This window comes from Abramis brama (assembly GCF_963993115.1).
Source record: "Abramis brama genome assembly, chromosome: 1".
Classification (NCBI taxonomy): Eukaryota; Metazoa; Chordata; class Actinopteri; order Cypriniformes; family Leuciscidae; genus Abramis; species Abramis brama.
Window position 1 is genome coordinate 75,345,675 of NC_139963.1, and position 15,469 is coordinate 75,361,143.

The 15,469-nt window shown below is 40.7% G+C and overlaps 1 protein-coding gene and 1 long non-coding RNA gene across 2 annotated transcripts; one reads left to right on the plus strand and one right to left on the minus strand.

Moving 5' to 3' along the window:
* Nucleotides 1–752: 752 nt before the first annotated feature.
* On the minus strand, nucleotides 753–1,479 carry LOC311083560. Its single transcript, XR_014606316.1, has 3 exons — nucleotides 1,400–1,479; nucleotides 1,108–1,188; nucleotides 753–845 (listed from the first exon to the last, which is right to left on the minus strand). It is a non-coding gene; the product is annotated as an uncharacterized lncRNA (long non-coding RNA).
* A 5,141-nt stretch (nucleotides 1,480–6,620) lies between these two features.
* LOC311082340 (uncharacterized protein) lies at nucleotides 6,621–10,325 on the plus strand (the record flags this gene model as incomplete). Its single annotated transcript, XM_084113108.1, has 5 exons — nucleotides 6,621–6,766; nucleotides 7,605–7,822; nucleotides 8,627–8,686; nucleotides 8,832–8,912; nucleotides 10,169–10,325. 5 exons carry the CDS (start codon nucleotides 6,621–6,623, stop codon nucleotides 10,222–10,224), a joined length of 561 nt encoding a protein of 186 aa, XP_083969234.1. The 3' UTR covers nucleotides 10,225–10,325.
* Between the last annotated feature and the right edge of the window lie 5,144 nt (nucleotides 10,326–15,469).

The window sequence follows — 15,469 nt, forward strand, 5'->3', positions numbered from 1 at the left end:
AATAAAATAACCAAAAATCACTTGCAAAGTGTGATATATTTCCTGCAGTTGTGTACTTCCAGTATCCCAAAAGTTCCCAAAGTTTTTGTTTAGGATTTAAAGGCTTTCGAGTTCATTTTCTAAATGACCCTGTTATAGCCATCCAAATGCAAAAGTTCAACGCACACAGTTTTGAGAGAAATAAATAATCAGTCACCTATAAATAAAGCAATTGTGAGCGATAAATAAACAAAAGTAAAGGCAGGTATCTCACAGTAAATGCTTATGCCCTGAGTATTGGTGTAGTGGCACAGAGTTGACACTGCATTCTCAGAAAAAAACATTTTGAAGAGACTCTGAGGAGTGTGTGCATCAGCAGGACTCAGCTGTGGTCCAGGTTCCCGTGCAGGCAGGAATCCCAGAGTCTGTGGAACCATATCAATGTCAGTCTCTGTTTTCCATGATAGAGTAGACTGCTTGTTGCTTGTCTGAATGTTTGTCTTGGCCCTCTTTGCAACAGGTGTCTGATGATCACCATCATCTTTATAGCTGTAAAACAAACAAACAACTGTGAGCATGTTTATTACACAAAATACAACAACTGTATTTCAATCACTAAAAGTAATAGTGCCCAGATATTGAAAAGATATGGATGGATTTTTTTTTTTTTTTTGCAAAGCCATACAGACACATAATGTTTGTATGGACTATGTAAAATCGGAATATGTAAACAGAATTGTACTAATATCTGAAAGAAAGGGAATAAGTGTACTTACTTTTCAGTTGTTCTCAAAACTGAACGACACCTGTCGTGTGCCCTCCCAGTGCGAGTCGCAGGTGAAGGTGAGAGTGATGCTACCACATTCCTAAAACAATTATAATATTAATAAAGGTTTAACAAAGTACTATGCCAGCACATGCATAACTGATGGGCAATCAGCATGTTGATAAAACAACAAAAATAAGCTATTTTATGTTAACATTACCAATCACTAATTGTAATATTGTGCATACATGACACCACAATTTTTGCAAAGCCACACAGGCACATGTACATTTGTATCATCACAAAGTATATAAACAAAATTGAACTAACATCTGTAAAATAGTGGGTAAATATGTACTTACTCTTTCTGATTTCTGTCTGTGTTGCTGCGTGCCCTCTTAGTGCGAGTTGCAGTGAGAGGTGAGAGTGAGCAACCTACATTCCTTTTTAAAAAAAGTTAAAAACTATTATTATAATATATTTTACTATTCCAGCACATGCACAACTGATGGTCATTATAATGCTGATAACACATTAGCCTATGTAACATTATCAACCAATCTCCAAAAATAAATAATAAAGTCATACAGGCTCATATTGTATTATCTAAGTATATAAACAAAATTGAACTAACATGGGTAAGTATGTACTTACTCTTTCTGATTTTCGACTGTGTTGCTGCGCGGAGTGCGCGCCCTCCGAGCTGCAGGTGAAGGTGATGCAGCTACATTCCTTTTTTAAAAAAAGTTGAAAACTATTATTACATAAATATTTCATTGCATTACATAAGTATAGTACCATTAGTCTATATGAATAACTGATGCAAATAATTGTAGACACGTGCTGTATGCCTAGATATTGCGTGTCAATGGGCCATTACCGGAGATAGCACAACGCAAACATTAACACATTTGCAATTCATCAGCTGGGCATATTTACACATTTCAGCACATTTACACACATTTGCAACAGATATTTGCAAGCACTCTTCGTTGATGATAATAAGGCAGCATAAACGCTATAGTCAAAATATAATCTAAACATAATATTTTTTAAATTAATTTCCAAATTCTAACTTTCATACATACTAGGCCTATGATCTAAACCAGTGGTTCCCAAACCTGTCCTGCCGGCACCCCAACACTGCACATTTTCTTTGTCTCCCTAATCAAACACACCTGATTCAACTCATCAGCTCATTAACCCATGTGATAATGAATTTAAAAAGACTTACTCATCCGAAATATTATCCACGGCTGGATCAAGTCGCTCTTCAAAAAGCAAACGTTCGTCGTCAGAGTCCCGCTCTTCTTCTGAGGAAAATTCGAACTCTTCGTCACTATCCAGGACGAGCTGAAGGGCTTCCTCACCGGTGTATCGTGTCATCTTCCAAGCGCGCAGGAAAGTGAATGAATGAAACTTGCTGGTTTTAAGACATTTGCCTGGGCGTATTTTAAGTCTATGTTGCTGCTATGTGAAAAAAATCCACCAAAACACGCGGGCGCGTTTCTCGACCCCAGAGGGTTAACCCTCTGGGGTCTGAGGGGTTTTCTGGGCCCTGGAGATGTTCTGACATGCTCTGACATTTGTGCTTTTTTCAGTTATTTATAAACATGTTAATGACAAAGGTGTAAATTCACTCTATATAGCACAAACAGGGCTACCATAATATGTGATTATCAAGCATGTATATGTTTGAATTTTTAAGAGAATAATGTTTATGCGTGGTTATTGAAAAAAAATAAAAATGAAAGTTGCTGAAATAAGACCACAAAACACATACTAAATATCTGTCAATAAGACTTTTGACTAATGGATGTTGTCACTTCGAGTTGTCACTTCGGCTTCAAAATGATGTGAAAATCATCCTGCCTAATCGTTCACATGAAACAATACATTGATTTAAACGTTGTAAAACAGTTTTTTTGTCAGAAGAGGTTTATGCATGGGAGTGGTAATGGCCTATCAATATTAATGAGATTCAGACCAGGGGTGTGACATAGACACCCCCCAATGACTAATGGCCCATCGCAGCCTGAACAAAGAAGTAGAGGAGGTTTTGTTTTTCAATCTGTTTTATTGTAATTCCTCTATGTGGAGGAACATAATGTTCTAAATTTGCTCTAAGCAAATCAAATGTGAGCAAAATAAAAAAATAATCAGTCTGCTATAAACAAAGCAATTGTGAGCGATAAACAAAAGTAATTTGTACAATCCGACCCCCCAAACATGAAAAGAGCTGAAAGAAGTTAAAGAGAAAACAAATAACGCACACTATAACCTTCTAAACAATTTTATGTTATAAATTATATGCGATTTTTAATACTGTAGGGCAGTAGCCTACTATTCCCGGAAGCAACCTCCGAGTGGCCCAGCCCATGGTCCCGTGTCGTCAAAAACACATACGTAAATTCGAAATAGTGCGCGCAGAAGCACATGCGCAAAACTATTTTGTAAAATGATATATGAATTATTTTTATTTTATCATATGTCATTTTTAAAAAAAGGGACATTTTACAAACCTACGTTTTGCGCATGTGCTCCTGCAGAACACAGCAATCAGAGGAGGACGCGCTGAAAACTGTAATGCTGTTCTCTTCCTTCATAACTCGTACTGAGAAGGTTTGAGTTGCAGAGGAATTTGTGACTGTTTCACCTGTTCAACCACATCAAAGTTTCGTAATTAGTAAGTCCGTGCTTTTTCTCTTTTTTTTTTCTTATGTGCTGAAGGGCCGCTGTGCCTTGGTGAAACGGTGTTTGTAGCCTACGTGAAGAGCTCTTTTCCAAAACGCCATAAACCTAAAAAGCTGCCTCAAAGATCCACCAAAAGTAATGATTATGAATATGTAAAATATTGCAATAAGACATTTTAATTGTTTATTAACTGCTGGCAAAGATGAAGTTGACGATAGGCTATTGACTCGCGATCTTCGCAGTAGGCTGGTGAACGCACCGTAGAAATGCACATTTATTAGGCTACATAGTTTTTTGTTTTGGATGGTTTTGTTTAGAACCAGCTTTCTGTAAAAATATTTCACATTTTTTAGACCTGTGAGGCGAGTAGGCTACGGTCTGGTTCATGATGATCTCCAGTTCAAGCACCTTATGTTGTGATTGCTAGCCTATATTTACTTTTTATGTATTAAATCCAGGAAATTTGTTAATGAAAATAATATTAAAATTAAGATACAATTAATACAAAACGAAATTCGTTTTAAAGAAAGGATTTGTGCTTTCTGTTTTGAGGTCTCTGTGAAAGTTTGAAAGTCTTTTAGTGCTGCTTTCATGGAGAACTGTCACGTAATATTGTTTTTTCCTCATAAATGCGAACACGTGTCAACTAATGCAAGTAAATTTAAAAATACTTACTCATCCGAAATATTATCCACGGCTGGATCAAGTCGCTCAACGTTCGTCGCTCAAAATACAAACGTTCATCGTCAGAGTCCCGCTCTTCTTCTGAGGAAAATTTGAACTCGCGTCATCTTCCAACAGCGCAGGAAAGTGAATGAATGAAACTTGCTGGTTTTAAGGCATTTCAGGGGGCGTTTACCTTATTTTGCATAGATCACGTCAGCACATTATCTTATGAATAGCGCGCTTTTTTATTTATTTTTATTTTATTTTATTTATATGACCACAAATGACAGATTTTTTTAAGTTTATGTTGCTGCTATGTGAAAAAAAACCCAGCAAAACGCGCCGGCGCGTTTGTCGACCTCAGAGGGTTAAAATAGTGAAGTGAACTTTTGAACAAAAAAAATGGACTGGGGCGTACTCGTCCAGCCACTCGAGATCTAACCCCTCCCCACGGAACGATTTATGACTCACCCCACAGTGAAATTTGACCTCCTGATCAACGGGGATGTTCTGCAGAGCCTTAAATAAAACCACTTCCTGGTCTTCTCCGTTAACAACCATTTTCCAGCAGAATGGCTTTATATTGGCCGACTTGGAGGAATGATTGATGCGGCGGCCAGACGTGTCTGCTAGTGGGTGACAGCTGCAAGGGAAGGTCTGGGCATCAATGCACAGGCCTTTCTCCCCGGATTTAAAAACCCTGCCTCTTCCTTCAGATCCTCCATCATAGCTCTCCCCTCAGATGCTGTGATGATGACCTTGCCGTGGTAATCACAGACAATGTCACCACTAAAAAAAGTTTCTGGTCGCAAACACTTCTGTAATTAGGAAAACATTACATTTCGAGTTACTGAATATACTTTGCATGTAGACAAACGTTTTAGGATTTAATTCTAGTTCTTGGTGCAGTTAATGGCTGTTAAAAGGTACAATTTACATTTTTGTATTGTCTTGTCTTAAAAATAACTGAAAGGTTTTCTTACCGAAACCTTTGGGAGGACCACAATCTTTGATAGCAAGACCTGTCCAGGCCTGCTCAGCCACACAGTGCTGCACATAAGGGTCGGTTTCGACCTTCTGCTTGGTGGACGGCTTCCACATCTTGACTACCTCCTCTGCTTTGGGGCAATTGGTCGTCCACCCCTCCTGACCAATCAGCCTTGCCACTTTTGCGGCTGAAGGCCTCCGCAGACTTAAGTAACCTGAAAGACAGAATGACAAGACTTTACTCATGCAAGTCATTTGTCACAGTGAATCAATGTCGAATTAATGGGTGCCAATGCTGTATTGATAGATTTGGAGACTTACCGAGAAGATAGTCTTTCCTTTGAGCATATTGTGAAAGCCGCCACTTATCATAGAGCGCTCTGTCTCCAGAAAAGCCAGATTCACTGCGCTGCCTCTTAGATGGAGGCACAAATGTTTAATTTCTTGTGATTTGAATCCGATTTGGATTGAATATCAATTAATTTAGATAAATATTAGGTACAGATACATGTTAATTTTTCTCAAGAAAAAAAAATATCTCACCTAATGCTGTAAATATAATGCCCTGTCAGCTTTTATTATTATTAAAGGTTAAAACAACTCAACTGAAATATAATAGGGTTTTTATTAACGATATATGTAAAAAAAAAAAAAAAAATGTAATATAGTGAACATATGTAGCAAAATACTCCTCTAGCTAATTTGTCAATTAAAGCACTTAGCCTCAGTTCAGGGTCAAGCCTCCAACAGGAACAGACCATGATCCGTTGTCTCCTGAGCCTCTGATGCATCAAGATTCCGAGACGTAACGTATACTCACCTGAAACACTAACCTCTGTGTCATTGTTCTGCCGTCTACAGAAATCCTGTTCAATTCCATGTTGCCTGTGATCCTGTGTTCTCCCGAGTTTCCAGTGTTTCCTCCGAGCTTGCTTGCTGTCGACTGCATCTGAAAGAGAAAAGACAAGTATTAATTAACTGTGACGGCTTGATATCAACAAACCTGAAGTGAACGCGCTTACCTGCTGTCTGACCCGCACCGAGTGATCTTCACTGAATCTGCACTTGAACTCACTGAATACTCACCTTGCACTCTTGTCAACTTGAATAAAGCTGTGTTTGGATTCACTTACCTCTGTCTCCTTGCCTGTATCCTGACAGAACGAGGGATATACATTTCGGTAAGTTGTACTGTATCTTTCAACACACCTATTGTTCGTTCGTGTTTATTTGAACACTTTAAAAAAATAAAGGGAACACTTAAACAACAATGCAACTCCAAGTCAATCACACTTCTGTGAAATCAAACTGTCCACTTAGGAAGCAACACTGATTGACAATCAATTTCAAATGCTGTTGTGCAAATGGAATAGACAACAGGTGGAAATTATAGGCAATTAGCAAGACACCCCCAATAAAGGAGTGGTTCTGCAGGTGGTGACCACAGACCACTTCTCAGTTCCTATGCTTCCTGGCTGATGTTTTGGTCACTTTTGAATGCTGGCGGTGCTTTCACTCTAGTGGTAGCATGAGACGGAGTCTACAACCCACACAAGTGGCTCAGGTAGTGCAGCTCATCCAGGATGGCACATCAATGCGAGCTGTGGCTAGAAGGTTTGCTGTGTCTGTCAGCGTAGTGTCCAGAGCATGGAGGCGCTACCAGGAGACAGGCCAGTACATCAGGAGACGTGGAGGAGGCCGTAGGAGGGCAACAACCCAGCAGCAGGACCGCTACCTCTGCCTTTGTGCACTCCTTTATTGGGGGTGTCTTGCTAATTGCCTATAAATTCAACCTGTTGTCTATTCCATTTGCACAACAGCATGTGAAATTGATTGTCAGTCAGTGTTGCTTCCTAAGTGGACAGTTTGATTTCACAGAAGTGTGATTGACTTGGAGTTACATTGTGTTGTTTAAGTGTTCCCTTTATTTTTTTGAGCAGTGTATATCATAATGATCACTGAGATATACTGTGTTTCAGGAACCAGTAGAGAGGATCATGTGTTCATCAGTTCTGGTGAAAATGTCTCTCTGTCCTGTAATAAAGCTCTTTATGACTGCAAATCAACTACATGGACCTATGATAACAGATTCAGTGATTCAGCAGTTGAACTGATTACTGGAGGGATAAAGAATAAAGACTCAGAGAGACATGAGAGACTGAGTCTGGAGTCTGACTGCTCTCTGAACATCAAGAACGTCACAGGAGAAGATTATGGAATATACATCTGCAGACAATATTTTGTTGTGAATGAAGTTGCACGTGTTTTTCTGTTTGTTCTTCATGGTAAGTTTATGATTATGTGGTCAATTTAAAAAGGGCAGATTCTCCCTTTAAACTCAGATGATGATTGAAGAGTCTGTGATTTGTGTCTTGTGTTCAGTTTCAGTGTCTCCATCATCATCATCCTCTTCTTCATCATCCTCACAGACTGAGATCAGTCCAGGCCGCTCTGTGACTCTCTCCTGTCAGTTGTATTCATATACTGAAATCCCCTGTGATTATTGGGTCAGTTCTGAGGGACTTGAGCTGTTGTGGGTGAATCAGGCTGGTGTTCATCTGAAGACAGACTCCAGATATCAGATATTATCATCATCATCAGGTCCAGATCGCTGTATCATCACTCTGACTACAACACTCCTGAATGAAGATGACAACAGAGAGTGGAGATGTCAGCTTACTCACAGAAATCAACTCGAGACCTCAGTCAGATACACTGTCAAGTATTCAGGTGAGAAAACACTCTTTTCTGACAGATTTGTGAAAACTTCCACAGATTGGCTCTACTCTTTCTGATGGCTTCATACGTTTTGGAGTTGTAAAATATTAGTGGTCAAAGTCATAAACTGCATAACAATCCTTATAATTCCCAATATTGGCCTCCTACATGGGTCATACATGATATATTGCATAAATCAGATGAGTGTATTAAAGCCTAGTATGACCCATGTAGGAGGTCGGTTTTAGGAATTATAAGGCTTATGTCCTTCATTCAAGCTGAGGGTTTATTTGCAGAAGCTCAACTGTGTTTCACTCTCATATAAACCAGGAATAAATTATACAGTAACACAGTAATACAGTTATACAGTAATACAGTACAGTCTCTTCTCAACTACTGCCACTGTAAACTGTGATGATGGAACACAAACTGCAGGTCATGATCGATATGAACATATGATGTTAATGTCCTACAGATGATGCGTCTGAACATTCATCTTCTGCAGATCCAGTCGCTTCACCAACACTGATTCCAGTCAGAAGCTCAAACTCTGAGAAGAAATCAAGCCGAACTACAGCAGCAGCTCCTACACAAGGTTCATGATCACATGATCACTGTATAAATAGATTTATTTTTGGTGAATGGCGATAGTCATTCTCCTCCTGACAGCTTGAGAGTGAAGTAAGAAGATAATAGATGACAGACTTGTGCACATATTCATCATTTCTGTGATGTGAAGCTCCAGTATTATGTGATGATGATGTTGTGTATATGTGGCATTATGTGTTGAACTGAACTAACAGACGTGATCCACAGATCCAGCTGATACAGCATCAGAAACTGGAGTCAGTGTGACTGCTGGATCATTATACAGAGGTACGACACGTTCATTTATACTGACAGCTTTATAACATTAAACTATCAGTCAGTCTGTAAATGCTTCATCAATAACTGTTGATAGTTGAATACCCTTGACTTCAGTCATGTACAGTTTCTCTTCTTCCTCTCATGTTTCCTGCAGTGATTGTGATTATTGTTGAGATGGCAGTGTTTGCTGCTCCTACTGTGATTCTTCTTCAGATCATCTGTGCAAGAAGAGCTGGTGAGTTTTGAGCCGCACACAATCTGATGATTCACACTCATCTGGGGCCTCATTTATAAAGCTTGCGTACCCACAAAACGGGGCTGAAAACATGCGTACGCCAGTTCCTGCGCAAAAGGTGGGATTTATAAAGAAAAACTTGGCGGGAAAATTTGCGCACCTGCACGCAAACTCTGACCCATGCGTACGAACGTTTTGGAGATGGAGCACTTTGGCGACACCGATGGTGAGCTGGAGTTAAATGTATTTTTGGTCACTTTTATACAGAAAATCTAAAGAAAATTAAACATATACAGAAAGATTATACAAATACAATTTCAATCACCAAGCCTGTCACTTGAAGCAAATATCCATTCCTTCTTAAATGTCTGCGGCAGCGAGCGTGTTGAGCCGTTTAGTGAAACTGACGCAAATAACAGTTTAAATAAATAAAATACTTCTGATATAAACATTTATATTAAATATGCCATTCAAATTAATGGAGTTAAACACTTAAACATGAAATCATTACTGAAGTTACAACATTTTTTTAAATTCAATCATTAGAAATATTTGTTGTGGATGCGATTGTTTTTGAACACTTTTCCTGTGGCGTGCTTTAATGTTTTAACCACAGAGATAATTGCTTATCATGATAATACCAGATTGTCTGAGAAAATAGTTTCGTGCAAATAATGCCCAAGGCCTATCTGTTTCCATTAAAAATATAAATAAATTAAAAATACAATTCGGCAAGTGGAAAAGATTGAGAAAAACTTTCTCTGAAATGTATTTTACACTATTTGATTTATGTAGGCTATTCAAAAACAAGGCAAGGATAGGCAACTACTTGATTTGTATTAATGTAATGTTTCTTGTACCGTTTATATCATTTGCATATGATTATTCATCCACGTGATAACGTTTAAGTTATCATGTGGATGAATAATCATATGCAAATGATATGTAGATGAGGATCTGCATAGTAAAACTAGGCGTTGTAAGCTCCATATATGGTTATTTCGGGTGGAGACGCATGTGCGCACAATCTTCCGCTGACTGGGATTTATAAAGTGAATTCTGCGCAGGTTCTGGCGTACGCACGGTTTTATAAGTATGAATATTTTTTTGCGTACGCCATTTTTGGCTTTCGGGCGCACGTACACTTTTAGTAAGGTTCCTACGCACAGTTTTATAAATGAGGCCCCTGATCTGGAACAATCTGCAATCATGATAAAAACACATACGAGAGGTCAGTCAATGCTTTTATTTTGCAGGGAGGAAGGACTCGAAGCACCCAGAGGAAATAGAGATGCCGACAATATTAGAATAAAATACTGATGAGTTTAGAGCCAATCTGCAGCAATATTTACAATAGCAAAAACTTACAGAGGATTGTTCATTGTTTTATTTTCTTCTTCTCAGAAAACAGAGAAAAAACTTATAGTGACTTGTAGTTTTTTACATATAAATAGCCAGATTTATTTTCATTTATATGGATTTTATGGATATATTTGCCTACAGTGTTGAAAGTCATTCTCTTGCGCTTCATATGTAAACTGCTTTAAATATAATATTAATACAGTAATGGACAGACTCAGACTGTATAATCTCTCTCTCTCTCTGTTCTGTGTGATGGAGCTGATTTGAGGATTCTTGGATCTTGTCTGTTCATTCCTGTTTTTAGCATCTTTCTTCATTTTGAATAATTACTACAATTGTCTTAATAAAACCTCTGCAGTTGTTTAATAATTCTCCTTTCCTGAGATGTTTGTTCCCCTTCATGAGCTCGTAATGTATCGTAATATAGAATAGTATGTGTGAGTATTAATGGGTCGAGTATTGATGAAATATATGCGTTTTCAGCCGTTTCTTGAAGATGGCTAAAGCCTCATCAGCTCAGGTTGAGTTCGGCAGGTCGTTCCTCCAGCAGGAACAGTCCAGGTGAAGGTCTGTGAAAGTGATTCTGTGTCTCTTTGAGATGATGCACCACAAGACACCGTTCACTTGCAGAACACAAGCTTCTGGAGACACATCGGTCTGGAGTAGTGAGTTTAGGTGTAGAGGAGCAGAGCCAGTGGTTGTTCTGTAGTCAAGTCATTGAGAGCATTACAATAGTCCAGTCTGGAGAGAACAAGCGTTTGGGCAAGGAGTTGTGAAGCTCCGATAGGAAGGGCCTGATCCTCCTAATGTTGTATAAGGCTAATCTGCAGTTCTAGCAATGTGGTCTGTGGAGTTCAACTGATCACCAATAGCTGAGTGGAGAAGTTGTGATGAAGTGTTGGGCTGGCCGACACCATGAGCAGTTCTGTCTCAGCAAGGTTTAGTTGAAGGTCCTTCATCCAGCAAGAAATGTCTGTTAGGCGAGCAGTGAAAGGAAGAAGAAATTCGATTTCTGATTGGCTACAGCAGTCAGATGACATCACAGGTGCCCTGATAGACTGTAAAACATCATCAGCTCTTTCGTCTTCAGAAAGCTGTTTGTCCGTAAAAGTGTCACACAGATGGCTGGCAAACAGAAAGAAAGATATTTAGAAGAATGTTAGTAACCAGACAGATTTTGGTACCATTGACTTCCATAGTAGGAAAAAAAATCAATGGTCAATGGAAGTTTTCTTTCTGTTGTCTGTAAAAGTGTCACACAGATGGCTGGCTGGGTTAAAAAGTGCATCACGTCATGGAAATGCTCCACTACACCTGATGTTGTGTGATCTGTTTTGGAGCAAAGCACGCTGGGTTAACTCTCGGGGGTCTGGCTGTACTCAATGCGATCGATTCACAGTGAAGAAGCTCCGCTCCCGCCTGGCTTTCTTTAAGAGGGATGGGAGCAAAGCATTTGCACATAGCGGTCCAGTCCCACTGCTTTGTTTATGAGGCTCACAGGTGGAGCTGGCGGAGGAGTTTGAGTCGGATCTCTGCCTTTATCAAAACTCAGCCGCTAGCTCCTCATGCCCAAACCAGAAGCATCGGCAGGCCCGTCCGATCCGGCAGAGAGCATGTTGTTGGCCCGGTCTATCTCTGAGGAGAGTTGAGACAGATGTTTTAAGTAAGCCTGTCCTCCTCCCTCTCTCTAGGAGTTGGACATGATGACCCTTGCCATGGCCGGTGGAAAAGAGGAATCTCCTCCAGATAGATTAGAGGAGTGATTCCTTGCCAGGCATGTGTGGCAGTGGGCCCGGCTGGAGGCGACTCCTGTTGCACACCAAGGCGATGTTGCAATCCGTCTAAATGAAGGACCTCATCAAGGTGAGGGAGTGTCTCCAGATGCAGTCCTGGAGCTCCGGCGCTCCACAGACCTCCTGAAGTCTTGAGCCATCGGCCGCTCTCTTCCTGCAATAGTTGCCATTGAGTGGCATCTGTGGGTAAACCTTTTGGGGCTCAAGGAGGAATAAAAGTCTTCCGGGCTTTTAATAACACCATTGAGACAGTGGTCCAGAAGTTCAGGGAGGCGAAAGTTAAATCAGTGGTGCTTGAGAAACACATCCCAGATCTATCTTCCAGAACATCTGTAGTGTTGATAAAGGAGGCTGGATCTGATCTTTGTTCCTCAGAGTAAACAGCACATTATAATCCATGTGTAGAAACACTCCCTGAGACAGATTAATCTCTTCTTTAGAGACGCTCATGTAGTGTGTGCAAATACTTTCTGTTTGACCAAACTGGAACTGATGCTAATAATTACTTTTAAAATACTTTAAAAACTGTTTCATAATTCAGGACTCATGGATAGTGGATAACTTTTAAGTAACAAAACAATTTTATCACTAATAATTTAATGATTTTATTTCTAGAATTTAACGGCATGCAGGAAACTGCTAAAATAAGAAAGTGAAACTAACAGAAATGCTCTCGTGTGCAAAAGAATATCCTTGTGTTCAGAGTAGATGTGTGTTGAGCCAGTGCGGTTCACAATATGCACTTCTCAGACATGTTTCACACACATGTAAAGACACTTAACTGTGGTATAGTGTCAATAAATATCAACTCTAGCATGATTTACACACTCAGATTGTCAGGAGTGCAACAGCGCCAACATGTGCATTACATGGTTCATGATACTTTAACATATACACATGTAGCGCCCTCTCCCTTAGATTTAAGCGGGAGGGGTCCTGGGTTAGTTTATTATTAGATCTCTCTTAGTAGCCTCTGAATATTATTAACTATTTCAATAAACCCTTATCTCAATATTGGTGTGCTTATGAACAGACTAAAATAACCACAAAGTCTTGTAAGAGAAATAGAAACTTTAAGTACTTTTAAATAAAATAGTAAAATTCAAAAAGCAATTGAAAATAAAATAAAAGTCAAGACCACAGACACACATGTGACCAGGAGATGAGGGCGTTATTCCCTTCTTTTAACCTACCACCCCGAGGAGCAAACCACACCCACCAATAAAGTTCAGAGGCTTGTCAAGTGAGTTTAAAACAAAGAATTTATTGAAGTCTCAATAGTTAAAATGTCTCTGGAAGCAAGGCAACTGTCTTCTACTACGATATATCTCTTGAAGCAGAACAACTGCTTTTCTCCACGTTGTGTCTCCAAGCCCGGCTTAAGTCCGAAGTTCCTCCACGCTCCCCCACTTAGAGGGTGCTGCCACTCAGCTGAGTTGGTTCCTCCCACAGCAGGTAACCAGCAGTGTGGTGTCACCGGCTTGCTCCCTGACCCTCAGCTGACCGCTTAGTCTGCCACAGCCCCGTCAACGAAGCCTGGGGGGAATCCACAGCAAACGTAGAATACTCTTTGAAACAGAAGAAAATACCACAACACCCCAAGGTTCAAGTGAGGTCTCACCACAATCTTCACACCAATAATCAGCAGGCGGTCGACTCGGAACAATGACAGGCAGGCGGCGCCGGCGACACTGAGATGGACTATTCCATTATTTACATGTCAGGGAGGAGACAAACTGGATGATAGATTTACAGTTGCCTGGCTGGAGCAAAGAGCTGGGATCCTTAAGCGACAATGCAGACTGATGATAGCGAGACACAGGATAGAATATTACAGTAAGGCTGGTGGGTCACAACAGCAATGCCCGCCCAATCTGGAAGTCAGTAGAATAGCACAGTGAGGCAATTAAGTCGTTAAATACAACACTAGCACGACGATAGTATGCACATCCAGTATGGGGGTCGATAGAGTAGTACAGTGAGGCTGTTAAGTCGTTGGCGACGGCACCAGCAAGACAGCAGGATGCACATCCAGTATGGAAGTCGATAGAACAGTGCAATGGGGCAGGTGAATCGTTGGCTACAGCACTAGCAAGACAGCAGTATGCACATCCAGTATGGAAGTCGATAGAACAGTGCGATGAGGCAGGTGAATCGTTGGCTACAGCACTAGCAAGGCAGCAGTATGCACATCCAGTATGGAAGTCGATAGAACAGTGCGACGAGGCAGGTGAATCGTTGGCTACAGCACTAGCAAGACAACAGTATACACATTCAGTATAGAAGTCGATATAACAGTGCAATGGGGCAGGTGAATCGTTGGCTACAGCACCAACAAGACAGCCATATACACATCCAGTATGGAAGTCGATAGAACAGTGCGATGAGGCAGGTGAATCGTTGGCTACAGCACTAGCAAGACAGCAGTATGCACATCCAGTATGGAAGTCGATAGAACAGTGCGATGAGGCAGGTGAATCGTTGGCTACAGCACTAGCAAGACAGCAGTATGCACATCCAGTATGGAAGTCGATAGAACAGTGCGATGAGGCAGGTGAATCGTTGGCTACAGCACTAGCAAGACAACAGTATACACATTCAGTATGGAAGTCAATATAACAGTGCAATGGGGCAGGTGAATCGTTGGCTACAGCACTAGCAAGACAGCCATATACACATCCAGTATGGAAGTCGATAGAACAGTGCAATGAGGCAGGTGAATCGTTGGCTACAGCACTAGCAAGACAGCAATATGCACATCCAGTATGGAAGTCAATAGAACAGTGCAATGGGGCAGGTGAATCGTTGGCTACAGCACTAGCAAGACAGCAGTATGCACATCCAGTATGGAAGTCGATAGAACAGTGCAATGAGGCAGGTAAATCGTTGGCCACAGCACTAGCAAGACAGCAGTATGCACATCCAGTATGGAAGTCAATAGAACAGTGCAATGGGGCAGGTGAATCGTTGGCTACAGCACCAGCAAGACAGCAGTATGCACATCCAGTATGGAAGTCAATAGAGCAGTGAAATGGGGCAGGTGAATCGTTGGCTACAGCACTAGCAAGACAGCAGTATGCACATCCAGTATGGAAATCGATAGAACAGTGCGATGAGGCAGGTGAATCGTTGGCTACAAATCTAGCAAGACAACAGTATACACATTCAGTATGGAAGTCAATATAACAGTGCAATGGGGCAGGTGAATCGTTGGCTACAGCACTAGCAAGACAGCAGTATGCACATCCAGTATGGAAGTCGATAGAACAGTGCGATGAGGCAGGTGAATCGTTGGCTACAGCACTAGCAAGACAACAGTATACACATTCAGTATGGAAGTCAATATAACAGTGCAATGGGGCAGGTGAATCGTTGGCTACAGCACTAGCAAGACAGCCATAT